General features: G+C 39.0%; 4 protein-coding genes across 11 annotated transcripts; 2 read left to right on the top strand and 2 right to left on the bottom strand.

Moving 5' to 3' along the window:
• Nucleotides 1–97: 97 nt before the first annotated feature.
• On the bottom strand, nucleotides 98–7841 carry LOC112278407 (coatomer subunit gamma-2). Its single transcript, XM_024511864.3, has 18 exons — nucleotides 7728–7841; nucleotides 7445–7542; nucleotides 7187–7237; nucleotides 6842–6955; nucleotides 5952–6152; nucleotides 5556–5657; nucleotides 5160–5267; nucleotides 4735–4968; nucleotides 4129–4379; nucleotides 3608–3779; nucleotides 3215–3421; nucleotides 2784–2918; nucleotides 2338–2553; nucleotides 1944–2075; nucleotides 1477–1650; nucleotides 1271–1339; nucleotides 835–1005; nucleotides 98–715 (listed from the first exon to the last, which is right to left on the bottom strand). Exons 1-18 carry the CDS (start codon nucleotides 7777–7779, stop codon nucleotides 524–526), a joined length of 2679 nt encoding a protein of 892 aa, XP_024367632.1. The 5' UTR covers nucleotides 7780–7841; the 3' UTR covers nucleotides 98–523.
• Nucleotides 7842–9458: 1617 nt separating this feature from the next.
• Nucleotides 9459–15856, bottom strand: LOC112278452 (succinate dehydrogenase [ubiquinone] flavoprotein subunit, mitochondrial). Of its 7 annotated transcripts, none has more exons than XM_024511983.3 (17): nucleotides 15790–15856; nucleotides 15275–15453; nucleotides 14939–15091; nucleotides 14356–14443; nucleotides 13996–14142; nucleotides 13618–13758; nucleotides 13194–13279; nucleotides 12901–12993; nucleotides 12571–12634; nucleotides 12132–12275; nucleotides 11798–11985; nucleotides 11434–11608; nucleotides 11022–11192; nucleotides 10690–10759; nucleotides 10379–10499; nucleotides 10137–10174; nucleotides 9459–9785 (listed from the first exon to the last, which is right to left on the bottom strand). In XM_024511983.3, exons 2-17 carry the CDS (start codon nucleotides 15386–15388, stop codon nucleotides 9683–9685), a joined length of 1896 nt encoding a protein of 631 aa, XP_024367751.1. In that variant the 5' UTR covers nucleotides 15389–15453; nucleotides 15790–15856; the 3' UTR covers nucleotides 9459–9682. The 7 variants fall into 7 exon arrangements, with proteins under 7 accessions (XP_024367751.1, XP_024367745.1, XP_024367748.1 ...); XM_024511977.3 differs by having other exon boundaries at nucleotides 15275–15469; XM_024511980.3 differs by having other exon boundaries at nucleotides 15275–15479.
• A 367-nt stretch (nucleotides 15857–16223) lies between these two features.
• LOC112278453 (uncharacterized) lies at nucleotides 16224–17659 on the top strand. Its single transcript, XM_024511984.3, has 3 exons — nucleotides 16224–16494; nucleotides 16636–16902; nucleotides 17234–17659. Exons 1-3 carry the CDS (start codon nucleotides 16351–16353, stop codon nucleotides 17525–17527), a joined length of 705 nt encoding a protein of 234 aa, XP_024367752.1. The 5' UTR covers nucleotides 16224–16350; the 3' UTR covers nucleotides 17528–17659.
• A 2945-nt stretch (nucleotides 17660–20604) lies between these two features.
• Nucleotides 20605–25149, top strand: LOC112278303 (uncharacterized). Of its 2 annotated transcripts, XM_024511568.3 has the most exons (12): nucleotides 20607–20824; nucleotides 21189–21331; nucleotides 21500–21736; nucleotides 21948–22109; nucleotides 22217–22282; nucleotides 22442–22744; nucleotides 22954–23130; nucleotides 23330–23371; nucleotides 23615–23689; nucleotides 23991–24110; nucleotides 24453–24548; nucleotides 24710–25060. In XM_024511568.3, exons 1-12 carry the CDS (start codon nucleotides 20668–20670, stop codon nucleotides 24818–24820), a joined length of 1689 nt encoding a protein of 562 aa, XP_024367336.1. In that variant the 5' UTR covers nucleotides 20607–20667; the 3' UTR covers nucleotides 24821–25060. The 2 variants fall into 2 exon arrangements, with proteins under 2 accessions (XP_024367335.1, XP_024367336.1); XM_024511567.3 differs by having other exon boundaries at nucleotides 20605–20824; nucleotides 21189–21736; nucleotides 24710–25149.
• Nucleotides 25150–25928: the final 779 nt, after the last annotated feature.

The raw sequence follows: 25928 nt of genomic DNA on the forward strand, positions 1-25928 counted from the left end.
TGAGATAGCAGTTATCCTGCGAAACTTAAATTTATATTGGAAGTTCAAATTGCAGAAATGAATGCTGAAGAGTAGTCAGATATGTATGTTCCAGTAATTTTAACGGAAGCCTGGCAAAACGTTTCCTTATGGATGGCATTACAATTGAAAAGAAACAGTACAATGGAATCGTCCTTGTCCACAGGAAGCTCTGCTGAAAAATTGAAAGATGGTAATGATGCAGAGTTCATGGGCGATATTAAAATCCCACTACAAGGCTTTGTAATTAATAAAAAGAAAAAGGAGCTAGGTTTCTAATTCTCAAACTAACTCTTCTAAATGACGATCTCTAGGTTAATAACGACTTCGACCTCATTTAGAAAGATCCTCACCACGTAGTAAGCTGCTACCCGTACTTTCTGTGAACGAGGTGGTGTAAAGGGACGAAGAAATGATGGTCTTGTCATAGTTATACGCTAATGGAGACTGGTCAGCTTCGCATGGTATCAGGAGGCAGTGCGGGATAAAAAGACTTCTCAAAATTCTAGGAGTTGATGATATCATGAATAATGTCACTAACAGCTATATCCTCCGCCCTGACTGCGAGTTTCATTGCAACCTGCTTCTGAGAGTCGATGCCAACTGATAGACGGACCAGCACTTGCGTGTCACCCAAGAATCTGCCGGCCAACAAACAGGTGTGGGACCTTGCATTATTGGGAACGACATCTGTTGCCTGCAGCCAAACAAGTAAATACTCAGTGCAAGTGCCGCTTGTACAACATGAAACACACATCGCTCAGAACGAAACACACAAGCATAGAGATGCACTTAGTTCAATCCAATACACTTTACCTCACAAATTTGCATCCCAAGAATCGTAGTCACAGCTTGTACAGCATCTTGCAAATTCTCCCTCGCACCAAGACTGTATTCATCAACACGTTCCGACTCCGAGTCCAAAGACTCCCAGGCATTTCTGAAGTTTGACACTCCTTCCTTCAGGATGTAGTCAGGTGCTGTAATCTGGTGCATGAATAAGAGACGCAAGAAATTGTGAGCCAATTTAGAGGAATCGATTACCCAACAGTAGTTGTTGGAAGAAATACTAGAACGAACTTGAAACTAATCCCATTAGTCTTTTCTTTTTCTTTTTTTCTTTTTCTTTTTTGTATTAAAAAGCTAAAGAACACTAATTGATTCTTCCGCTTCAGGATCCAAATACCAGAACTAAGTCCAATGCACGTGAAGGACAAAATAACAGACATCTACTGTGCTGGAGAAATCCCACCTCCAAATCTTCTAGTTGGTACTCATCTTCGTACCCGGTATCATCTGCATCACCTGTACTGGGATCCACCTGAGATACGCACATGACCGTAGCATAAGAATTGTGGATTGAAGTGCGATCAATAGAGCGGAATTATGGAAACCAACAACCACAGTCTGAATAGTTGCCAATAAGCCAATTCGCAAAGACAATTCTATATTACATACCTCTTTGACATAGAATCTCATAGTATTGGAAAACCTTCCAAGAGAGCAAGCGCCTTCTGGTTTCTCAAAAGCAACAAAAACCTGGCCCGGAACGCCACAAGGCATAGATGCTAGAGGCTTCGAAGCTGCCTGCGTAAAATCTTCCCCCTCTACGAGATCCATGACGATATTCACCTGCATGCCCAAAAAAACACAGAATCAGGTTCAAGTCAGTCAAACCCTCAATTCATAACACATGGTTCTGTGCACCCTAAACATAGCAAGTTTAACACTACCCTTGCGATTCACGTTCGGTTGGCTATAACAACGACAAAGTGCACTCGATTAGTTCCAAAACCCTTCTAAACAATTATCACACTAATAATGAGGAGATGAGTGTTACGAATCCCACTCGACACACAGAAAACACACCAAATCTACATCCAAAGAAACGGCTTGAAATCATAAGTAAACAAACACAGGCTCACGTTCTCCAGAAGCTGCTCTGCGATGGTGTTGGTGCAGTTGAACTGGAAGACGATGTGACCAGGGTACACATGCTTGACCACATTCACAGCGTATTCTGTTTCTGCTTCTGTCAGCTCCACAGGAGTAGACGACTACACAGGGTTCGGAAGTAACAAACAGATTAAAACCATTAAGTCAAAAGATATCAGCTTGTACAAATCATGCGTGCTATAAACACTCGACACAATTGAATGTAGGCAAGGAATTAACACCGATAGTCCGTAAATATGTTCGGATACAGCGTGTGTGATAACAAAGTGCACAAAAAAATTGACCAAAAGTACATCTTGACCATATTCATCAAAGATTCCATCTCATATCACTAGGAACCAAAAGAAGAAACTCGAGTGGCACCTTAAAAAGTTTGCCGAAACCTGCAAACTGAGGAATGGAGTTAAGTAGTTTCTCGTAAGCTTCGAAGGTATTTGAAGCCTTGCCCTCAGCTGCCTTTTGACTTGCATCCTTGGCGGCCTTCTTTTCCTTGCCTGTAGGAGCCTTCTTCTCCACCTGCTGGTGAGCCTTTACATCTCTTGGAACTGCTGCCAAGTCAAATGCCCTGTCGGTTGGCTCCTGCAAAAACATTCGAAAGGTTAGTACACAAAGTGTACGAAGTTAACCACGACACTAAAGAAGTTGGAAGTGCACCTACGTTTGGCTGTGATAGTAAACTGTTGAAAAGGAAAATAATCAAAGTACCTTAAGAGATGCCAGCAAGAAAAATGAACTGACTTCAAGTAAACGAGTTTGGCTCAACAAGATCCATGATGAAACCCGATGCTAATTGTGATATAAGTGCTTACATAAGACTGCAAGCTTTTTTCCAAGTTTTCCAGGGGCACGTCCAAATCTTGAAATAAGAACGCTTTGGCTTCATCTTGAGCTGCTTCCAGTTCATCTGAGAGAAGGCTCAAATAGAGAGTGGCTCTATCTCGCACCTGCAACAAAACTCATTGCATTTCTAAGGATGCTAACCTTCATCTGCATAAATGAAGGAATTCCAATCGCTACATTACTAGACATATTGACCCTTGACTTACATAATTTCCATATCCAAAAAATGTGTCACAATAAAACAAAATTGAGTAACCCTACGAGAAGAACACCAAAAATCTGTACGATCTCTTCCGAGGAATTAAAGTGAGCACTTCTGAAGGAAGAGACACAGTTATAATTTCTATGAGAACAACACTCGTGCACTGGACAACCCAGTTCGCAAAGGTTATTTTAGTACCTCATCGTCATTATCGTACAAACATCTCCGCAACAGTATCAGAATTCTTGGCCTCAGACCCTCAACCACAGCTCCAAATCTTGCTAGAGCACTGACAGCACTGGCACGCACTGTAGCATTCTCCAGTATGACACGGTTGTATACATAACGGATATATTTGCTCGGGTCGGCAGTTTTAGGCCCCTCGTTTCCTAGAAGATGCAATATCTGCAATCAAAAAGGGTTAGTAAAATATGACTTTCTCACGCTGGACTGATGTTTTAGTGTTCCGGCAAAGTCGTCATTTCTATTAATAAAAAGAAAAAACCAGAGGGTTCTCTACAACACCGTTGTACAAGGTAAAATATCATGGAAGTGTACTGCCGCACAACACAACACGCAGTGATTACTAACCTGCGTAGACAGGTAGGTGAATTCGCAATCTTCTATGAACTCGCAAAGGTGAGACAGTCCGCTTTCCTTAGCATCAGGAATCTCACGGATGAGGATGAGAATAGAGTCAACGATTGACTTTTTGTAGTCAAAACCACCTTCTTCTCTCAGGATATTGCTCAGAAAATTCATCCTGCATAAAAACTGGCACTGTCATCATACTTGCATCACACAAGAACTATTATTGGTGATTACACGTGATATCAGGACGATGAAGATTAAGCCTATGAAATGGTTCTGTTTGTAGCCTCAAACTAGAAATAGGTGTCAATATTGAGTGCCTGTAATCTATCAATAGAACACATGAATACATGGAGACATCAATCCCTGTAAACTTTCCCAAGTTGTTAATCAAACAAACAGCGAATTGACAGCTGAATATGGAACCGAAGGAAATATCACAAAGAACATTCTACAATATATTCACAATAGGTTTATATATTCACAATAGGTTTATAGGTTTATATTTTTGCGAAACTCACAATGCGCGATACTTTTGAGGGAACTTGAGACAAAGAGAGCGGATGGCTTCCACCACCACAATTTTGAACTCATCAGCAATATCGGACATGAAGTTCGTGATCTGCTTCATGAGCCGATCAACGCTAGATTCATTGCCAGTCTTCAAAAGAGTAGTGATGGCTAGAGTAGCAATGCTGCGGTTTTGGTCAGAAATGAGACTTTCCATGTCAACATTGCAGTTGGCAACTGCCAGTGGATGGGTCTGTGCAACCTACAAAGACAACCCCAAAAAAGAACATGATTAGTGAAAGAAATGGACACAAATTGATGGATGGTTGTAACGATTAAGAGGTGCAGAACTGTAACCTCAGTGATCTACATCAACAGCAGCGTCAGAAGAACCCGCCATGAATTGTGTGCTAGTTCAATGTCAACACATAAAGAATAACTGGGCAATTCGGACCACCATACAAAGGGGCACCTCCTCAAGTACCTTTCGGCATGCAAAATGTAAACCTGAAGCTATTCATCACGGGAAGGTTCTCAGGACGACGCATATGCAAACACAAACATTTATCACATCAAAAACGACACTTTTTATTTTAAAATAGTGAAATTAGACGCACCTTGTTGAGTGTTCGCACGGCCGCAAAACGCAAAACTGGCTTGGATGAGCTTAAAAATAATTGCAAAACAGTGATAGCTGGCGTAAGCTCTCTGGCAGTAACACCGCTCAATTCGGTGATTGCACGGGCAGCCTCAAATATAACCATATCCGTCTTGTGCCTCAGGCAACTCTCGAGAAAATCATAGAATGGTCTATCTCCGGTCTGAGAATTTGGACCTGACTCTGAAATCACCTGGCATTTTACAAAAGTAGAAAATGGTTGGAATAACAGTTTTTTTCTCAAATTGACGGAGGAAGGTGTGCAGAAAGAGTAACTCAATAAATGCTGAATCAAAGAGGTTGTAACTTGGCAACTTCATCCAACCCAGCCAGTGCAAGAGAAGCATTCTTTGAGACCAGCTCGTAGGAATAAGATCGGCATACCTGGGATGTGTAGCGGATGAGTAGGCATTGAGCCAAAGGCGACCGTACAGTACCCCTAGTAAGACCACTCACCAACTTGCTTAGAGCTAACCGATCATTTTGGCGAATCTGCAAACAATTAACAGCGTCATGAGCCCATTCCCATGCGGGTAGTCCTTACGCAAGTGCAGAACTATACAGCATAGATGCATAACTGAAACCGAACCACGAAGTCAATCGTCTATAACTGAAAATGCAAAATGTTGTCCAGCACATAAGCTCTCACCTTACACCAAATGCATTCTCGAACTACAGACCTCATAAACATGCCATAGAGTCTTCTCATGTATCATTCACAGGGTAAATCCTTCAAGGATGATTCAGCAAGAGAAAAAGGACGGAGTGGTTAAAAGAAACCTGATGAAGCAATGCCAAACCGTGGAACTGAACGAGAGGTGCTTTAGACTGGACAGCTTCCTGAACTTCATTGCTCCAGCGCTTCACAATTTCGGGGTTGCTCTACAAAATTACAGATTTAAAATGAGCAAAAGAGAAGCTGTTATCAGAAAATTCATCATTTGTTGTTTAAATAACGTTTAAAAGAACAGAAAAACATTCGCTAACTTGTAGGCTATTTTGATTAACAACACTTAATCCCAAAATATAGATGAAAAGTTTGCAAGCAACATAATGCTTGACGTTGATCACCCAAGTAAGCTCTAGAAGAAATGTACATGCCAGGATACAGATGTGACCGTGTAAAAAGGAGTGAATATCAAACTGAAGAGTAAGATCTTGAAAGAATAATAATACCTGAAGAAGATGAATACCACTGACAAGCGCGGCGCTCGAAACAACCGGATTCTTGTCCACTACAGCCTGCTTAAGATACCGCTCAATTTGGCCCAACAATCCACCGTCTGTGATTCGACACAGAACCCTTATGGCATTTGCACGATAAAGGTCTGTCTTGCTGTTCATATCCTTCATCAAAGAGCTTGTCACAATGATAACCTGGAATCAGACTTCTGTTGGTTAATATTGTGATCAACCTTCTGGGTCATGAAAAAATGTTCAGACCTTCACATATCGTATCTAATCTCTATGTCAAGCTTCCGAAAATCGAAAGCATTGCTTCAGAATAGATCATACCGCAAAACCATTAAGAACAATGAATTCGAATCCGGTGCTACAAAACAAGAGAACAAGAGCAACTCGAAGCTGAGTCTCTGTAATTAAGTCTCAATTTTGGGCCGTCATATTGGGCTTCAAGACCGTATTGAAAAATGTGATGTAGCCCTTGCACACAATCCATGATAGGACAGGCTTCGAGTCCAACAACTACAGCACCTATCCGCTTACAAGAATTTGCATCGACAAAAAGTAAATTGTCATTTTAACATAATAGAGTATCATTTTTTTACCAGTCTAGTTAATGCAAAGTTTTATGAAAATCTAATACATTGAATTGAAGGTAAGCAAAGCCTTTAGTTTCTAGTAGATGTGAAAAGCACCCGTAGAAAAAATAAACAGATAACCGCATCTTAAAATTGAGTATAGAGTGATCCTTGCCCCCCGTATCGTAAAAGGGGAAATTCACGTTTGAAAAGCGTCTTTGCTTTTTTAGAAGTGTTCGGAACGGCCTGAATCGGTTGTTAGATGATAATTAGATTCTAAATAGGAAAAATGGAAACACGGATTACCTCATCACTGGAAGGAGAAATCTCTTTAATCATGATGTAGACCATGCGCCGTAAACCAATGTCCCTCGACTGGAATAATTTAGTGGTTGCAAAAAACACCTCTGTCGCCTCGTTCTGATCACAAAAATCCGATGTTCAGTGTGATGTTCAATAAATGCATCAACTCAACAGCAAATGGCATCGCTGTAATTTCCTAGAACTGAACCTAGGAGCAATCCTGCGATGACACAAAGATGTATTGAATCAAATAATCCTAATTAAGCTTGACAAATGCTACCCTGTTTGATTCGATGCAACCGCAAGAAGACCATTGACCTAAAATTTCCAGTCTCGCATCGTTCGAACCTTTGTGAAAGTTTCGCCCTGATTGATGAGGTAGAGTAGCTTCGTAATAACCTGATCAGAACACCAACAGCGAGCACACACACACACACAAAACTCTCGTAAACATGCGACGTCACAGCAAAACGTCAACGCACGATAAAAACGAGCGCGCGCCTTCGTTTGATTACAACTCACATTCAACGAAACCAAAACTGGCATGGATACGAACACACGAAAAAACGCATAGAACCTAGCTGGCCGCAAACGAGACACAGTTACCTGCGCACACCGGCGAGCATCCAGCTCTCGATCATTGAAGCACCGCGCCTCCTGCAAAACGGCGCTCTTCTCAATGCCGTAGAAGGGCGAGTATTCGGCTGCAGAAGATGCAAACACGGGAGTGAGATACGATCCTTCATCCACCAATTGCTCTCCATTTCCTACCCTACCCTACAATTCCCCCGCCAGATCTTCCTCATTTCTGGTCAGATCTAGATCATTTTTGATGTTTGAGAGTGCAAAGAAAGAGGAAATAAAACACAATAAAAACGAAGAAACTCACAATCGTCGTCGATATCGTCATCCTTCTTGAGAGCGGGCGGGAGCGACGCCATGGCTTCAAGCAGAGGGATGCAGATCGGAATTCAGCGACGACGACCACCACCACCACGCTCTCGAAGGCGGAAACAATCAGAGGCCTAGCGAACGGGAGAAGAAGAGACCCATTCCTGACCGAAATCGATGGATGTCAGCCATCCATTTAATGGATGAAACGTCGCCTGATGAACGTGCTTTTCCCACTGCCTTTTTGCAGTCATGCCCACTTCCCACCTCATAGAACCACAGTTGTCTGTTGATTTCAGACTGGGTCATAATTCCTTCATTAACATTTCACTACACTAGAATTTCCAACCCATTATGTATAGTCACCAAAAGATCATCTTTTATTATTATTTTTTTTATGTATTTTACTCCCTTTTCTGATATTTTTTATTATCCAAATATGAGGCATATTGAGAATTTTTCATTTGGGTTATGATAACACTAATGCCCTTGTGTTTTTCATAATTTTTTTTTTAAAATATTGCACTTGCAAGTGTGTGTGTGTGTGTATTTTATATATATATATATATATATATATAATATTTTTTGTAATGAATTTTTTGTATTTTATATTAGAAATATTATTTAAATGGTTGAATTTCAATTATGTGTATGAGCATTCTCTTGTATTTTATTTTTACCTGCAATCTGTGTATTTCTAGCAATATAATACGAATTTATTGAGATTTTAAAATTTTGTAATTGTATTCAAACGTAACATTGAAACTTCAAACATGTGAGTTTGATTCCAAATTCTGTCAAGGAAACAAATTGATACGTCAAAACAAAAATTAATATAATTTGTTCCAAACAAATTAAGTAGTAGTAGAAGCAATTAATTGTCTTAATTACAGCGAAATAACAGCATGTAATATATATTTGTATTGTAGAGAGCCCAATCTACAACTCCAGAAATAAGCCCAAAAAGTACAATAGAAACTCCTTGCAATAGTACTTTTTTCCTACAGAGTCTACAAAATAATTGCGAAAAATAATGAAAGATGTTTTAATGTATATTTCTTGAAACACAGAGAATTTTACGGAAGAGTTCAATAAATGATAATAGTATCAAATATTTAAATAAGCAATACGATCATTACACTTGCATTCAATCAATTAATCTCCAGTGAGGAAAAAATCGTTTTTTTGTTTTCATTTTTTTTATTTATCATTACATTTGTTTATATATATATATGAACATGTAGAAATTCGTATATACGATACAACATTAATTAATTTTCATACATCATTGAAGCTTTAAAATACTCATCTACATATTCATAGTTAATTTACTGATTTGCCTTAAAATGAAAAAGAATCACGACATGGACACAGGAACATAAGTGACTAAATCATGACGTGGCAAACTTGAAACATTTTGCGTGCGAAGAGAAACCAGGTGCTAATAGGAAACTTTAAAATGTGAAATAAGATTAATGATAATAAAAAAACCGTTCGAAAATGCAACAACGTGACCGCCCATAGTGGAAAACATTGGATGCGTTTAAGATTGAGGTGCAGTGAATGAATCTGCGGCGAGAAATGCGAAAAACACAGCATGCAGAGGTGCACCATGACAAGTTCGAAATTCTAAGTTTACTACTGATCACATGTGAGACAAAGGACCTGATTACATCCACAGCTGCAAAAGTTTTCAGAAGTAGAGTACAACCCACAACTGACACAGATCTAATGGATTCATCAGCGTAGTAAGAAGATACTACGACCAAAAGAATATCATTATTAATCGTGGAGGTTATTTGAGTACTGTTTGCGTGATAACATGCAAGCGACACCTTGAGATTGCCCCACTCTGTTTAAAAACAGATGCCGATTACAACCAAGGAATCAAGGTCACTGGAGACGCTGGAATTCTGCACATTTACTACTGCTAAACAGCGGGACATAAGTTCTTTAATACACACGAGCCTTAGGTGGGAAAGTTTCCACCTCATCATCCAATGTGTTCATGTGAACTGGACGATAATCCAACCTTACCCTGTCATTCTCCCAATACCTGCACAGAACATGGAAGTCGATGAGCATTTTAAGCATCTTAACTTGGTATAACATAATTGTAGTGGATGGATAGAGGTGAAGAATTGAGTGGTAGAGCTCCACTAAAGTCTCCGTATGCTACAAGTCAAACAATGCTGTGAACAGAAGTTCTGTCGAGGATGGTTGTAAACTACTTGATTAGCGTCTAAGGTGATCAAAAGAGTCGCAAGAAGCTTGAATAAAAAGAGGTTCTTGTGGTTTCATGTGGATTATAACGTGTAAGAACTTCAATTTAGCGTTTGGTAGATCGTTTGACAATCCACTATATTATAACCAGGAATACCACCAACATTCAGAGGGCAATACATACCCAAGTGTGTGCTTCATCCACTTTTCGTCGTCTCGTGTCTGTAGCCAGAAAAAAAATCGAGAATAAGTATTATCCGGCGGAAAATTGTAAGGTTAAACATTTTACACCAATATCACAATGGCCCTCAAAACCGCATGTAGTTCTTCTTTGCTCAGAATTTGGGCGCAGGTGGGATCGTGTGATTTTATTTCTATCAAATATAACTTGCATTCTTGTACGCGAAAAGGGTTGACGTTACTCACAGTAAAGTCCTCACGAGCATGAGCCCCACGGCTTTCCTTGCGAGCCTCTGCTGAATGCATGGTGACTGATGCATTGATAAGAAGGTTCTCCAATTCAATTGTCTCAATTAAGTCAGTGTTCCTGCTCAAGGATCACCGTAAACGAGACACCATAAGAATTATGAAACAAGGTTTATTATTTAAAATAATCTCAAAAGCGAATACAAAAGTAGCTGATTGTAATCTATACTCTCCTCATTTAATTCTGATTGACATATTTAAAAAGGAAGTAATCCAAAAGAGGCATTCCCAGAGCAGACGTAGACAATTACCATGTTAGACTGCGGTCGTTGGTTTTGACACGCGAGAGAGAATCTACGGTTTCGTCAATAAGCTTGCAACCTGTTGGACAGCCCTTGACGCCGATCAGCTAAAAACAAACACTCGTTCACAGACTCCAGCAATACGACACACAAAATGTAAGCATTGCGAGCACGTCTATATCAAGAACAGAGCAACAGAAGATGCACTCAAACAACAGAAGGTGAAAACATTGAGAAAAAAAAAGAAAAAGAAAAGAAAAAGAAAAGAAAAGAAAAGAAAAGAAAAACATACACATATACATACAAACAAAAACAAGAATAATGTGCGAGAAGATACTCACCCTCCTCTAAAGTCTCTTGAGTTCGGAAGACGGCAGCATTATTTTGCATGACACGCTGCATTTTGTTACGAATGTTTGCTGTTGGGATATCTCCATTGGCATATCGCAATTTGTCCAACCATGCTATTGTCTTTTCTCCCGCGTCTTTCGGAAGCTCAGGCTGCTTTTGTCCTGTAAACAAATGCCATCAATGTAAAGATCTAGCTACAGACAATCTAGTTGAATTGACCAGCTTGTTTTACCTGGTGAATATCTCTATGATTCTAAGAAGCTTGTAGTTATTACACTAAAAACTAGGGAGATAATCATATCATTTTTAGAGTAAATTCAAGCATGTATACATTCCTCAGTATGTACTAGTTACATGTATGCATTTTATGTGGTAGAAGTTCGTGCTCAAGTAAGTCTGTACCAGGCTTGAACATTTCGGCCACTCGGTTTGCACAAGCGCGCCCAAAAATCACAATGTCAAGAAGTGAGTTAGCTCCTAGTCGATTAGCTCCATGCACAGAAGCACATGCAGCCTCACCAGCTGCCATCAACCCGGGAATCATGCAATCTGGATCATCACCTTTCTTTGTCAAAACCTGATCCAAAGTAACACAACCGATGTCCAAAATACAAATGTCAGTATTCTTGCCTTGAGTTCTGAACATAATACTATGTTGACATACGATGTTAGTACATGATCCTCCAAAAGCTGCTCTACTTCAAAAAGAAGAGAACAAGCGCCAGAGCAAACAATGATATCAAAATCATGATAGTATTGTACTCACTTCGCCATGGTAATTAGTGGGGATACCACCCATGTTATAATGCACTGTTGGGAGAACAGGAATGGGTTCCTTCGTCACATCCACACCAGCAAAAATAGCAGCAGTTTCCGAAATTCCAGGAAGTCGTTCTTTCAGCACTTCGGGGGGCAAGTGGTTCAGGTGAAGGTAAATGTGATCCTTCTCGGGTCCTAGGATAATGCCAGATACAGTATGACATTAGGCAACAAACACATTGTAATCTATATAAGTAGAGAAAAGATGGGTATGCTTCATACTGCCACTGTAGAAGATGATCTATTGCTGAGTTCTAAGCTTATCCAGGAGAAACTCTCACCAACACCACGTCCTTCACGAATTTCCATGGTCATTGATCGTGAAACAACATCTCGTGATGCCAAATCCTTGGCAGTTGGTGCATATCTTTCCATAAACCTCTCTCCCTCACTGTTTCGCAAGATACCTCCTTCTCCCCTAGACCCTGAAGAAAAACAACAAACACAAAGGAAAGTACTATCATTACAAGAAGTTGGTATCTTCAAACTACTTCTAGACTCTGAAAAAGATGTATTCAGAATTGTATTCAAAACAGGGTTCACAAGCACCATTTACACCATTAAGTACGGATAAATCGACAATAGATAGTGCTCGGATCGTATACGAGATGCTACATCACAAGAACTGTCAACAAAGCTTGTACATTAAGAAGTAGTGCGGCTTTCAACACACCAACAACTATAGAAAGTAGATATAAATGAAAGCAATGGTCCAGTCACCTTCAGTAATAAGACAGCCAGCACCATAGATTCCAGTCGGGTGAAACTGAACGAACTCCAAATCCTGTAATCACGGCAAACATTAATCAGGTCTGAACGTTGCCTAAATCAAAGAAGAAATGTGAAGGTAGAGACGGAAGACGTAGAAAAGAGTGGAGAATAACTTAAACGCCAAGATTACTGAAGAGTCATACAACATGTACACCGTCCGTCTCTGTATTCTGTAATCTCACCGATAACAACACAGTGGATGCTGCATTCAATCTCCTTTGCAGTTGATCTATACAGTTGAATGAGAGTAAGAAGAGCCCAGCATGAACGGTTTATTACCTGTAGAGGAATGCCAGCGCGAGCAGCCATAGCATTGCCGTCTCCAGTGCACGTGTGCGCAGAGGTTGCAGAGAAATATGCACGTCCATAGCCCTGGCACAATATGTGTATTAAGTCAAGCGCATATCATATGATCAAACGATTGATTGGACTATCACCTATGTAAACAAAGCAATGTTTTTTTTAATAGTTCAAAAAAAAAAAAAAAAAACTACGATTGAGTTGTAAAATTGGCAGGTACTACACCCCACAAATATCCTAAATTCAAAACTGGATGAGAGAAACAACCATACCCCAGTAGCAAGAATCGTGTTCATTGCGCGGAAGCGATGAAGAGTGCCATCTTCCATATTCAATGCAATCACTCCTCTGCAAGCACCTGAAATAGAACGGGCCAATCAAAGATAGCTAGTGAGGATCTAGTGGGGACCTTTGCATAAATACTGCGTCTTCAAACAAATTGGGCACACACTGAAAGAAAATGTTTTTTTAATAGGAATCCAGGCGAGCACTTGCAAACAAAAACATTCTATTAAAATATCCTGGCATGGACGTCGAAAAGCTTTTACAATGGCATTACAATAATATTCACGGTTCAAAGCATCCTAGTCCAAAGATAGAAACTAACGCGCTAGAAACAAAGACAGACGACTGCACCATCAACGTCAAACAGAGTACCAGTTATCAGATAAATACAAAGCGATGATTATGCCATACCTTGTTCATCCATAATCAGATCAAGAGCAAAGTACTCAACAAAAAATTGAGTGTTGTGCTTCATGGCTTGTCCATACAAGGTATGAAGCATAGCATGTCCAGTGCGATCTGCTGCAGCTGCACATCGGTATGCTTGACCACCTGCGCCATACAAGTTGCAACAAACTGAGTTAGTGATAATTCTAGCAAACAAGTTCTGACGCCTGATAGATGAAGGATTTTGTTATTTGCATATATCCAGGTCGGTGCATGAGAGAAGCATGGGGAATAAAGAGAACCCAAAGAGATCATGTCAAAAAGATACAGCAAACCCATGAGAACTTCGAGAAAAAGAAAAGAGCGAATTCAAAAACAACATGGACCGAGTAAGAAAATTACCTTTGCCAAAGTTCAAACTTTGACCACCAAAAGCACGCTGATATATCTTGCCATCTTCGGTACGCGAAAACGGAAGTCCATAGTTTTCTAATTCAATGACTGCCTTCGGAGCTTCTCTGCACATATATTGAATGGCATCTTGATCACCTGGAACAACCCAAGACCACCAAGATAAAGCCATAAGTAGATGTTTCCAAAGAGGTTTGTCTTTTTTAAGTCTTCAGTCGGCGCTAGTAATGAGACTCAATCAGATGCTCAGGTGCTAGAAGAATAAGTCAAATGTCAAGCGAGTTCTATATTTAACCAGGTATGACCGCTATCAGATTCATGGTGTACACAAAGTGCCAATAAGAGGATCACCTAGCCAATCACTTCCTTTTACAGTGTCATACATGTGCCACCTCCAATCATCTTCAGTCATGTTTCCCAAGGCTGCATTGATACCACCCTGCAAACCATGAATTCCAAAGCAATTATTACCCAGAATTGACACTCTATCAAGGCAAAAGCAGCAACTGCAAGTCAAAAGGGGTAGTACGTAGCATTGTGCCTGATTCTATTGAAACGGTTGCCAAATTACAGATCAGCATTCATCGAATTTGAGATTTCACGAAGGCTATACAAACTTCCGACCCAAAATCGAGACTATTCAACATGAAAGCTCTCAGAGGTAATATCTATGCACATCTGCACACTTCAGGTTAATCTCATATGAGGCATGTTAACTCCTCCAGTACACAGTAATTCCCCCAGATGCACTACTAATTAAAAGATGTAGCGAATCGGCAAAAATAAAATCGAACGTTTATGCACCTGCTATGATCAGGTAACATCAACTAAGTGCGAACATAATAATGTCTACATCTGCACCATTGAATGACTCACAAGAAAACATGCTCGCAATCTAAAAATCAAAAGAAAATGAGGTAAATTCACACTCAACCTGTGCCGCAACCGTGTGAGACCTCGTCGGGAAGAGTTTCGTGATACAAGCGGTAGTGAATCCAGTCTCGGACAACCCAATAGCAGCTCTAAGACCAGCCCCTCCCGCTCCAACAACAATGGCGTCATATGTATGATCCACTATGGGATATGACTGCACCATGGAGTAAGAAACCCACGTTTCTCAGCAAATTGCATGACCCCGGTAGAAACAAAACTGACAAGTCGAGTTACAAACCTTGCCTACTGCCAGAATCTTGGAAACCCTAAAAACCCACATGCAATTCCACAGACTGGTCCAATCTCACCGCAGCCACTCGAAATAATACAAACTTACCTTCGCATCCACCGCAAAACCGCGTTTCGGCTGCTGAGATCGGCTCCGTGCCAGCGCCCCATTCCGCTGCCGTAGCAAACGCTTCGTGGAACTCTCCACCACCCGCCTCAGCATTGTAGCGACCACCAAACTACCAACCCCTCCTCCTGCGCTACCTCACTCCTGCTAAATTCCTACAACTGTCCTCCACGAGACCTTCAAAGGCCTCAACAATTCAGAGAGGGAAAGAGCACCAAGACTAACATCAAAACCACAAACTCTGATATAAGAAATACAAAACACACACAGCACCCCTAAACACAGTCAACACAACTCCGATCAAACCCAGAAAAATCAACAAACCCTTACATGTGTCGATCGCCAAGGACCAATGAACCATGAACTCAGCTTCAACGTGTACGAAGAGAAGACTCCACACGATCACCCGAAGTGCAACAAAAACCCACAGACCACATGTAATTGAAGAACTGAAGACCCAAATGAGGAGGACAAGGAAGGGGAATGAGGATCAGTACCTGGAATGGAATCGTGTCAGAGCTACAGTAGATGTTGGTGATCGGAATGGAAAAGAAAATGGTATGCATTTCGAAGAAGACGCAAGACTGAAGAAAATGCAGCAAAAGGAGTGTGGAGGATGGACGCCGCCGCTGGTGCCGACGACGAACGAGGATGTATTCATGACAACGTAAGGTGAAAGATGGTGGATTTTTCGACAGAAGTTGGTAATTCAGGACGAAAAGTCTCGAAGACAGAGACATGACCGTCCAGGAGGCCGTGCCCGCGTGGCCCAATATAAGCCCGGCCACGTCACGCGGGTGTTTGTCGTTGTGGTTGATGGGTGGCTGCTGAGTGGACAGCGCCTCGATTGCTTCAGAAAGAGAAAAGCTCCCGTGTGAACGAGGCCACTGTGTTCTTTCGGATCGCTTCGTCTTCTTCAGTTGTCCGAAACCCTAATTTCTTCTATTATATTGTATTCTATTCTATGTGTTTATAGAGTTTACATTTCTGCCCGCGTGATTGTAACAGTGCGCGGAGTTTACAGGAGAATCTCGTTTTATGGAATGATATAAACTAATATGGACAAGTTCACTGGAGAAACTATCTTGGTGGAAGGGAAGCATGTTGTCGTTGTCCCGATCGGGTTTTTGACAGATCAAGTGGTTCCTCTTGGTTCTCGTGTTTTGTTTAGTAAAACCTCCAAGTCTTTGTTTCAATTTGAGGTACACTACAACTCACTCTGTCTGTCTGTCTGTCTGTGTGTGGAGTCTACATTTTGAATAACCACTTGAATTGCATCTTTCTATGTGGTTTCAATTGTTCAATTTTAGTCTTGATTCTATTCTCTCTGTGACAAGCGGTAGACTTTTGATGACAATGGGATCGCAAAAGCTTCGCCTGGCATAGAGGATCCAACGAGCTTTACAAACTTCTCGGCCTCGCCCACCAATGTTAGATCGCCCATATGTCACAGTGTGATTCAGTCCCCGTCGCCAGTCACAACCTCTTCTACCACAAGACATAATCCTCTATCAAGCATTTCGAAGGGAGTTGTGGCTGCAAAACAACACTTGGCTGGAAAGGAAAATCCCACAGTTGTAAAGATTTGTGGGAAGGCAAAGTCGGCCATTGTAAGCATTCCGTTTCTTCATGAGTTAGTTAACCCAAGTGTTGAATTCAACTGCCATTCCTTAAAGATTGGCTTGACTCATAATGAGAGGTTTCGAACTTCGTCATTGGATCTGTAGGGTTCAATTACAGAGTTTCAACTTGAACTCAACGCCAAACTCATCAAAGCTTGAATTCTTTCAACGCAACTGATAGGTATTTCGAATGTAATGTTTAGACTTGACCTGCGTCACGCCATCGATTTTCGAAGCTTTGTTACAATATTTCTTTTTAAGGTAAATAATCACACAAAAATTTAACAATCCAGTGAGGGACTTGGTGTTATCTTTGCAGTCATTTCCATCGAAGTTTGTGGAAAGGCTACCCATGAAGGCCAAAATTGGGTTAGCAAATGATGCAGGACTTCACTGGGACTTGTCGTGGAGTAGAACGTCAAAAGGATTTGTAGGCGGTTGGTCCACATTTGCTCAGGCTCATGACTTACAAGAAACAGATGTTTTGGCTTTAGAGATATTAAACCCTTATCTCATGAAATATAACATTTATGAAGACAATGGAGCGGAGAAAAGTTTCTTCCAAGTGGAAGCTAACAAAAAGCAAAAACTAGAAGAAAACTTCTGGATCTAAAAACATAAAAACATCGATCCGAATACCGTATTTCATGGCACATAACCTATCATGGTGACCTGTAATTATCTCAATGTATGTTCGAACGTCTAAACTTCAGATGTGAAAATGGTATTAAAGCATGCTTGTAGGAAGACCTCTCCCTTTCCAATGCCTGGCATATGGAATGTTTTTAAGATATATTTGTGGGTCAAAACGAAAAGTTGCAACTCTAGGAAACATAAATAACTTTATGTGTCATTTGGAATTATGGGTAGCTTTTAATTTGGATATGAAATGTAGTGAGGAAATGAGAAGCTTTTGTGGAAAAAAATTGTATGACATAATGTTTTCAGTTTTACTAAGAGGCTGATAATCATAGGTGGACAAAAAAAGATAAAAAAACACATAAAATATGTAATGCCACAAAGACCTATAACAAATCTTTTCATAACACATAAACATGCAAGTGGTATTTTAGATGTTGTGATTTTAAATCTTGAATATTCTAATGTGACTAATTTTGGAGGAACAGAATACATGGTGGTTTAAATTGATAAATATCTTTTATATAATATATTGTATAAAATAATAATAACAATAATATGAATTTTTATCAAAAATGATCAAATTTTTTTATCAGAATCAAAACTCTAGTTTACACCAAGATAAAAATAATAATAATAATATATATATATATATATATACTTAAAAGAATTCATAGGAAAATAAATTATAAATTTTATGTTTGAAGAAATATTTGTTGCATTAAACATTGGTTAGTACTATTAGACATGTATAAAAAAAATTGTGATTTGGACCTATAAAAAAAATCTTGCACGTTCTTTATGAAGCATTCTTTGAAAATAAAAATTTAGTTGCTTATACATGTTTATTTGGCATTATTAAAATAATATTTTTTTTCTACAAAAAATGGGCATTAAATGACAAGACAAAAAAGGTGTATTTGTAGATCTATCTAAAAATATAAAAGAATATAATTATCTTATGAATATTTATAATAAAATCATCATTATTAATTGTGATGTAGTGTTATATATATATATATATATATATAGACATTTCTCAAAAAGTTAATGTGTTTACTTTATATTTTCTATATGTACAACAAAGTCTAATATTACAAGTTCTTAAATAATATGAATTGGATCAAATTAGTGAATTGATTTATAGTAGTAGAATAATTTAAGAATCAATTAATGTTGAATAACTAAATAAAATTTAACCACAACTAAGGAAACAAAAAATAAATAAAATTAATCTAAAAAATATTATTAAAGATCCAAAGAAGGGATATACAAAAATGAAAAGAAGAAATTGTAAACTTTAACCAAAATATAAACCTTTTATGCAAAACTTGAAAGAAATATGACATTGCTATTATTACCAAAAAAATCCCACATAATGAAATAAGATTAAAAGGAAGAAGAAAGAAAAATAAATATACAAGAATACAAGTTTGAATAACACTAATTTATATAGGAGACTATCAAAAAAAAAATCATTCAATGAAAATAGATGTATTTGAGTTAAATCAAAGGAAAAAAAAAAAAAAAAAAAAAAAAAAAAAACACACACACACACACACATATATATATATATATATATGTATATAGTAGTTGAATGCATGCTATTGTCACAAAAATATGTTGTTTTATAATTCAATTATTCTCTTCTTTAGGCAAAACTTTTGCTTCTCCTCCAACTCATACTTCTCTTCTTGGATTGCTTCTAGCATCTATTGTACAGTTTAGTGGTAGATTCAAGAAATCAAAACACAACTTATTTATGACTAAAATTCACACATCCTGAAGAAGAAAATCGGCTCATATATGCTTTGGAAATACAATGTCCTCTTTAGATAGAAACTATCACACTTACAAAAGATGATTTTGAATAAAATTATGGACACCTAAATACAAAACAAGTTTTGAGCTGCTCATTGCATTTTTTTTTTTGTTTATATCCATAATAAAACATTATATTCATGTCTAGTGGTGGAATCAATCAAAATCTCATCCAAGCAAAAGAATAAGTACCAAATTTTGGCTTCATGTTCACCACCATTGCTATCTTTTATCAAAGTTGGACAAACACCATTGTTATAGAAGTTATATAAAACAACGAAAGAATCACTTATGGTGTCCCAGTTGGTGCTAAAGACAAAGGATTGAAGAATCCAAGATGTATTGATTGAGCCTCTTTACACACTTGGTTACACCATCTCAATTAGTACACACTCTAGACGATCTTTCTTAGTGAAAGATGACATCTTGGTTTCTTTTACAAATTGCACAAAGGCTAACAACTCTTAAGAGAACAAATCTACTAAGAGAAAAATTAGCATTTAAAAATTTGATAAAGATCTGATAAGGTATGAAGCAAATACCATTGTTCTATCTTATGATTGCTTTCAATGATGTGCCCATAGGTTTAAAATTGAAAGTGATAGTTATAGATCTACTAAGAAACCTCTCAAGGAAGCATAATACAAAGTTTTTTTTTTTTTTTTTTTTTTTTTTGTTTTCTAAAAATTCAACATGTTCAATTTTGGGAGTGGGCATGAACTCCGCAACAACCTTAAATGATCTCAAATACAAAGAAAACTTTTGATGAAAACAATGATGATTGAGTCAAAAGCCAATGTGATATCTTTTTAGAGGTAGAAGTGAATCATGTGTTGTTAAGGCCCTATGAATATATAAAATTGGTTCTCTTAAAGCCATATGAATTGCTACATAACTCAACTTTTGCTTCATTTTTGATAAAAACAATAAGATATGTAGCCAATTAGAGATCAAATTTATTTCCCTTGATTTATCCCTTTGATTTATCCCCTGATTTTTTTTTATATAAGAGATATACATACATGTTTTTAATTTTTAATTTTTTTTTCCTCCGGCGCTAACAGTAAAATTCACCTCTCTTTTTTTACAACAAATTCACTCTCTTGGAATGATCTTCAGGGCGACCATGTTCTTAGCTCATCGGGAGTACCACAAAGTTGCTCCATTGTTCCTATCTCATTGAAATCTGTACATGGTTTCTCTGCTCACGGCTATGCTCAGCTCATAGGCTCTGCAAAACTGAGCAGTTCGCTTCCTTCTTTCGAGAAAAGAGCCCGCTTTTACTGAGCACCTATGATTACTCAAAGTTTGAAGTCTCTGGAGCCGTACAGTCCAATTAAAGATGAGGTCGGTATAAATGACTTCGACGATGATCCACTACTAGCCAGTCCAGAGAGTGGTATTTACCCAACGAGTGCAAGCGAGGGAATTGGAAAATCTGCCCAAAATGGTACGTTGCCTCGTTTGATGCTGATTACATTTCTGAACAGACTCTAGTATTGATTGCTTGACAAGCTTAGCAGCTCCCACCAAGGCTAGTTTACATGGGGAAATTGATAAGAAACGCCTTATTTGGCAGTGGTTGTTGCACTCTGGAATTCAACCATTGTCTGTTTAGCATTCGATGATAGTAGTGAAAACCATGTTTCCCCTTACGTAGCCTCGTGTCTCAACTCGCACGTTTTGGTTTCGTTTATGCATTTCTTTGTGAGCGCATAGTGTAGCAGAAAAGGCTGTGTGATATGCCACCAATGCTGCAAAATTTTAGAATGCTGGAACTTTGACTTGTACGTTGGAAATTGAAATGGTTGCAGGTAACATCATACTGGCAGCCGTGGACATGGGGACCAATTCATTTCACATGGTGGTTGTGCGAGCCGACAAGCAAGGACGCTTCCAAGTAATGGACTCGGAAAAGGAAACCGTCCGTCTTGGCAGCGGCAGTCCTGACCTAAGTGTAATTACCTCAGACGCAGAGGATCGTGCTTTAGCTACATTGAAGCGTTTCAAAATTCTTGCGGAAAGCCGGAACGCTAAAATGCGAGTTGTAGCTACATCTGCGGTTCGAGAAGCCAAAAATCGTCGGACATTTGTGCGTAGAGTCCATGACGATGTGGGTTTACAGGTTGAGGTTCTTGCAGGCATGGAGGAGGCGTGCTTGATTTACAATGGAGTACTGGAGGCACTTTCTGTATATAACAAGACTGTGTTAGTGGTGGACATCGGAGGTGGCTCCACCGAAATTATACTTGGGAATGCAGGCAAGCCTATCTATGCAACGTCGCTCAAACTCGGCCATGTTCGGCAATCGGAGCAATTTCCATCACTGGGTGAAGAGAAAGATGGGCTGAAGAAGGACTTGGTTAGTAATTATCATTACTGTTGAATTTTCGACACATGGAATCTTGCGTAAGTTTTGTTATTCACATCTGAAGTCACGTTGTTGGTCTCCTGCTTCTACATTTAGATTTTATGAGGCAGATGAGAGCATCGGTTTATTTCTTTCTTCCTTTCTCAATGTAATACAAACGAGACATAAGCTCAACTTATCTTTGATATTCGTTAAGTTATAGATTGAGGAGCTAATAAGACACATTCGAGTGATCTTAGCCGACTCGGGTGTGATCGACCAAGTGAAGACCACTCCATTTGAAGTGGCCATTGGGAGCTCTGGCACTATTGAAAGTATTGAACAAATGATTCATCATGCTGTCACAACGTCAAATGATTCACAGGTGCGTGTAGCTCATTGGCGAAAGCCCTCATCGAGATCAAGTTTCGTCATCTTCACGTTGAATCCGGGGTTCTTGTCGGAAAAATTCTCACATTTATGTGTCACTAGGCTACGGATCCCAAGCTTCTGGATCGAGAGTTTACAGCAGATGAACTCAGCCAGGCGGTAAAGAAGGTAGCACTTTCTCAAATATATATATATATATATATATATATATATATATATATTTTCCAAATAGAAATTACTGCACATGAATTGTTTGTGTTGTGAAGAGGTGATCACTGTATCATATTTCTGGTTACAAGTCCATAATTATTCGAGTTCGATGATCAGATTTGTAAAGCCAAGACTTCAGAGCAGCGAGCCAAGATTCCCGGATTACCTTCAAAAAGGGCTGATGTCATTGTTGCGGGGGCTGTGCTTTTGGAAGAAATTTTTCTGGCATTTGGATTAAAGTCGATGCTGGTGTCACCTTATGCACTTCGAGAAGGAGTTATTGTTAACACTTTAGCTGAAACTTTTGCGAGCTATCAACCAGGTGTCAACGTCCGGTCAAGCTCCATCCACAATCTCGCATTGAAGTTCAATACAGGGCGACGCATGGAGTCTGCGCAACATTCTGCTCTTCTGGCCAAGGTTAGTCATTTCTCATGGTACTTGGTGGCTTTTGTTGTTACAATTTATGTGCCAGTTACTTGTTCAACTGTTAGTTTGTTGTGTGGGAGGTTTGTGACGTTGCAGGAATGCTTCTATGACGAATTCTGTCTCCAATTCAAAGATGCCAGATTTGGTGGCTCTTTCAAAATTCACGAGTTATTTATGCAGATGTAATCTGTTGTGTACAGCAAATTCTTGCAGGACTTCAATCGTGTCGCTCTGGGTCTACAGAATATGTTCCAGACGTGGCTGGATTATTGAATAATGACGATGCTGAGCTGTTGGAGGCTGCTACTATTCTGCATTTTGTGGGGATGTTTATCAACCATAGGTCATACCACAAACATTCATACTATCTTGTAAAGGTACGGTGAAAATTGTCATTTCGCTCATTTCATGAATCTTCCATCTATCTTTTACATCTAATTTCTATTTTAAGTCGTAGGCAGCTGTTTTTTATGATGATAATCCTGAAGCATATTGTCTGCCCTTATTGCTTATGATGAAATTGGTAAAATCAAAACGAGTTCGTTAGATGCTGCTAATGCTTATATGACAACGCAGAATACTGAACATCTGCTGGGATTCAGCACCATAGAGATTGAGGTATTTTCCTTTTTGTCACAATTCCATCACATATTGCTATGAATTCAGTTTGAGTATTCTCACAACCAAATGTAGGAGTTCGTCTCCACTTTGAGAGAAATCTTGTACATTAGAGGTGTAGCATGTCTATAACTCATAAAATTGACGACCACATATTTGAAACAGGTGGTTCCGTAATTTCTTTAGGCTTTTGCTACAGCAATTTGAATGGAAATCTGATTTGATTACTTTTTGACGTTGCAGATACTTGCTCTCCTAGTACGATATCATCGGAAAAAAGCACCTAGTCAGAAGAAGTTCGCTAGACTGCCTGAAAAAGTGAGTTACCTGAAGAGATAGCTTTCGGAAATGATCAAGTTGATAAATGGAATATGAAAACATCAAAATACTCGAAGATCCCTGAATTCAGCTTACTACGTCAGTTTTTACTGGAGATGAGGAAATTTTACTAATTGTATCGAAATGTATAACAGACAGTACTTAACTAAAACAAGAGTAAATCAACGAGCTGGACTTGAATCATTACTAGCTATCATGCAGATTCTTCATCAGTCAAATCTTTCCTAGAAGGGACAAATATGCGTTGTTCTGACATATGTGAATCTGACCTTGGTTTCAGTCTCGAAAGAAAGTACAAGCGATGTGTGCAGTCATGCGTGTGGCAGTTGCTCTTGACCGCTGTAACTCAAGCGCCATTCAGTATGTCCATATTTCCCAGCAAACGGAAAGCATTGTTCTTGTAAGCACCAACTCTTCGACGAACTATCTTGTGAATTATCTTGTAGTGCTGCAATTTTTTAGTTCAACTTGCGGTTGTTTTATTTGTAACCATCAAAACGGCGTGTGGTTGTCGGTAAGATCTGCCTTGTGGTGAATGGATAGTGTTCTAGAAGATTAGTGTAGTGTTTAAGGAGTGATGTATGAAAACTGAGTAACTGTTTTCAGCTGTTAATTATTATTATTATTTTGATGCACGCAGAGGTGGTGAGTGTATGTTTTTTTCATTTTCGTTTCTTTTTGTTTAATGTAACGTTTAGATTTAGTATACACAAAATTCACAACTTACCTTTCTGTGAGGTAGGCTGTAGTGCCGGCCACCGATGCAGCGACAGGCAATCCGTATGATGTCTCCCTTGAGATCTGGGCTGCTCAGCAAGAGCTTCCGTATTTTGAGACAGTAATTTCCTTCAACCCATCTACTCCCGCTTCTACAGCTAGAATTGATTTATGAAGCATTCATGACGCTGAAATTTCTTTCTACTATCGCAGTATGCATGGGCAGTGCTTATCTCAATAACTTACATGGGGATATTGGTCAATCTTTGATGTATGTTGCAGATATTCAAGCGACGAGCATCAATCATAGTTTCTGATGGTGACGACGTCAAAGCATTATGTACAAAAGCTCCCTCTGAACGTTTGAGTTTGAAACACCCTACGCCTGTCTGAATTCGTAGAGATATCATCACCATGTACCCCTTAACGACACTAAGATAGAAAATAGCTGGGAAGTATTTCACAACTTATACTGAGACCAAGTGGTCATTGGAGTATTGAATCGTTGACATGCGAGTATATTTAGTCAATTGCGATTTCCTATAAAGAGGTGACATTTCAAGGTTAGAATAGAGTCCCTGTAATATTAATAGAACTCGTTCAACGAACGAGAAAAGATATTTTAACAATGCATGTCAAAGTGTGTAAGAATATGCAATGGATGCATTTGGTGTTAGGTTGTGAAACTCGGAAGTAATGAATTTGAAGTTCATTTCAATTCAGTTGCAATGCACAAGTACAACAGGATTGGAATGGCTTGTCCGATTATGTAATGGCCGCTTAACTTCCACAAGTCTTTTTGTGTTCTTTGTGTTTTTTGTGTTTGTGTTTGTGTTTGTGTTTGTGTTTGTGTTTTTTTTTTTTTTTTTTTTTTGTGTTTTTTTGTGTTTTTTTTGTGTTTTTTTTTTTGGTAATACTAGTGTGTGCATCTACTTTTCTTGGCAGAAAAACATGCGTTCTACAAAGCGCCTTCCCACTAGTTGCTGGCTTAGTCTGAGATCAGATACTCAGTTTCCACGTTGAAGCAAACGATCCTTCCAAACCCTGCAAATATCGTGGTCATTAATATGCAAATCTTTGTCTTTGGTAAGTCTAAAAACAACTCCTCTTTAAAGTCCGGGGTCCCGATGTGCCCTCTTGTACCAGCCTTGGTTGATAAGAATTGTAGGCTAGCCTCAGCGCCTACAACCCCTTCTTCTTTTTGTTTCTACTTATTTTAACTTTTCATAACTTCTCTTGGTCGTCTCACCTTCTTTAATTTTCTTACATGTCTTCTCTTCTTGCCGAACCATGAGCTTTGTTGTCTTCGTATTTTTGCTCCGGTTTCTAGTTTAATTACAATTTTAAATATTTTTATTTATTAGACCTGTGGGTAGTCATGAAGACCACAAAATCAACACTAGGAAATTTACTAAAAATGTTCAATCCCAAGTGGGTTTTCCAATCAACATCTCGACGTGCAGCAGAAAGCATGCAAGAAGGGGGAAATGCGGTGCGTGGA

Source organism: Physcomitrium patens, chromosome 25, assembly GCF_059467195.1.
Source record: "Physcomitrium patens ecotype Gransden chromosome 25, ASM5946719v1, whole genome shotgun sequence".
In the NCBI taxonomy this organism is placed as follows: domain Eukaryota; kingdom Viridiplantae; phylum Streptophyta; class Bryopsida; order Funariales; family Funariaceae; genus Physcomitrium; species Physcomitrium patens.

What these genes read in the sequence shown, in the direction of transcription:
- LOC112278407 (XM_024511864.3), bottom strand. Translation starts at nt 7,779, where the DNA reads ATGGCGTCGCTCCCGCCCGCTCTCAAGAAGGATGACGATATCGACGAC. An exon ending in CCTCAAAAGTATCGCGCATT is followed by an intron (nt 3,780 to 4,128) that starts GTGAGTTTCGCA and finishes GTTTTTATGCAG; the next exon opens with GATGAATTTTCTGAGCAATA. An exon ending in GTTTCGGCAAACTTTTTAAG is followed by an intron (nt 2,076 to 2,337) that starts GTGCCACTCGAG and finishes AACCCTGTGTAG; the next exon opens with TCGTCTACTCCTGTGGAGCT.
- LOC112278452 (XM_024511983.3), bottom strand. Translation starts at nt 15,388, where the DNA reads ATGCTGAGGCGGGTGGTGGAGAGTTCCACGAAGCGTTTGCTACGGCAG. An exon ending in ACACGATTCTTGCTACTGGG is followed by an intron (nt 12,994 to 13,193) that starts GTATGGTTGTTT and finishes ATATTGTGCCAG; the next exon opens with GGCTATGGACGTGCATATTT. An exon ending in TCAAGAGACTTTAGAGGAGG is followed by an intron (nt 10,760 to 11,021) that starts GTGAGTATCTTC and finishes GCTGTCCAACAG; the next exon opens with GTTGCAAGCTTATTGACGAA.
- LOC112278453 (XM_024511984.3), top strand. Translation starts at nt 16,351, where the DNA reads ATGGACAAGTTCACTGGAGAAACTATCTTGGTGGAAGGGAAGCATGTT. An exon ending in AGTCTTTGTTTCAATTTGAG is followed by an intron (nt 16,495 to 16,635) that starts GTACACTACAAC and finishes GACAAGCGGTAG; the next exon opens with ACTTTTGATGACAATGGGAT. An exon ending in GGAAGGCAAAGTCGGCCATT is followed by an intron (nt 16,903 to 17,233) that starts GTAAGCATTCCG and finishes TTATCTTTGCAG; the next exon opens with TCATTTCCATCGAAGTTTGT.
- LOC112278303 (XM_024511567.3), top strand. Translation starts at nt 20,668, where the DNA reads ATGATTACTCAAAGTTTGAAGTCTCTGGAGCCGTACAGTCCAATTAAA. An exon ending in TGGAAAATCTGCCCAAAATG is followed by an intron (nt 20,825 to 21,188) that starts GTACGTTGCCTC and finishes AAATGGTTGCAG; the next exon opens with GTAACATCATACTGGCAGCC. An exon ending in TCAGCCAGGCGGTAAAGAAG is followed by an intron (nt 22,283 to 22,441) that starts GTAGCACTTTCT and finishes TTCGATGATCAG; the next exon opens with ATTTGTAAAGCCAAGACTTC.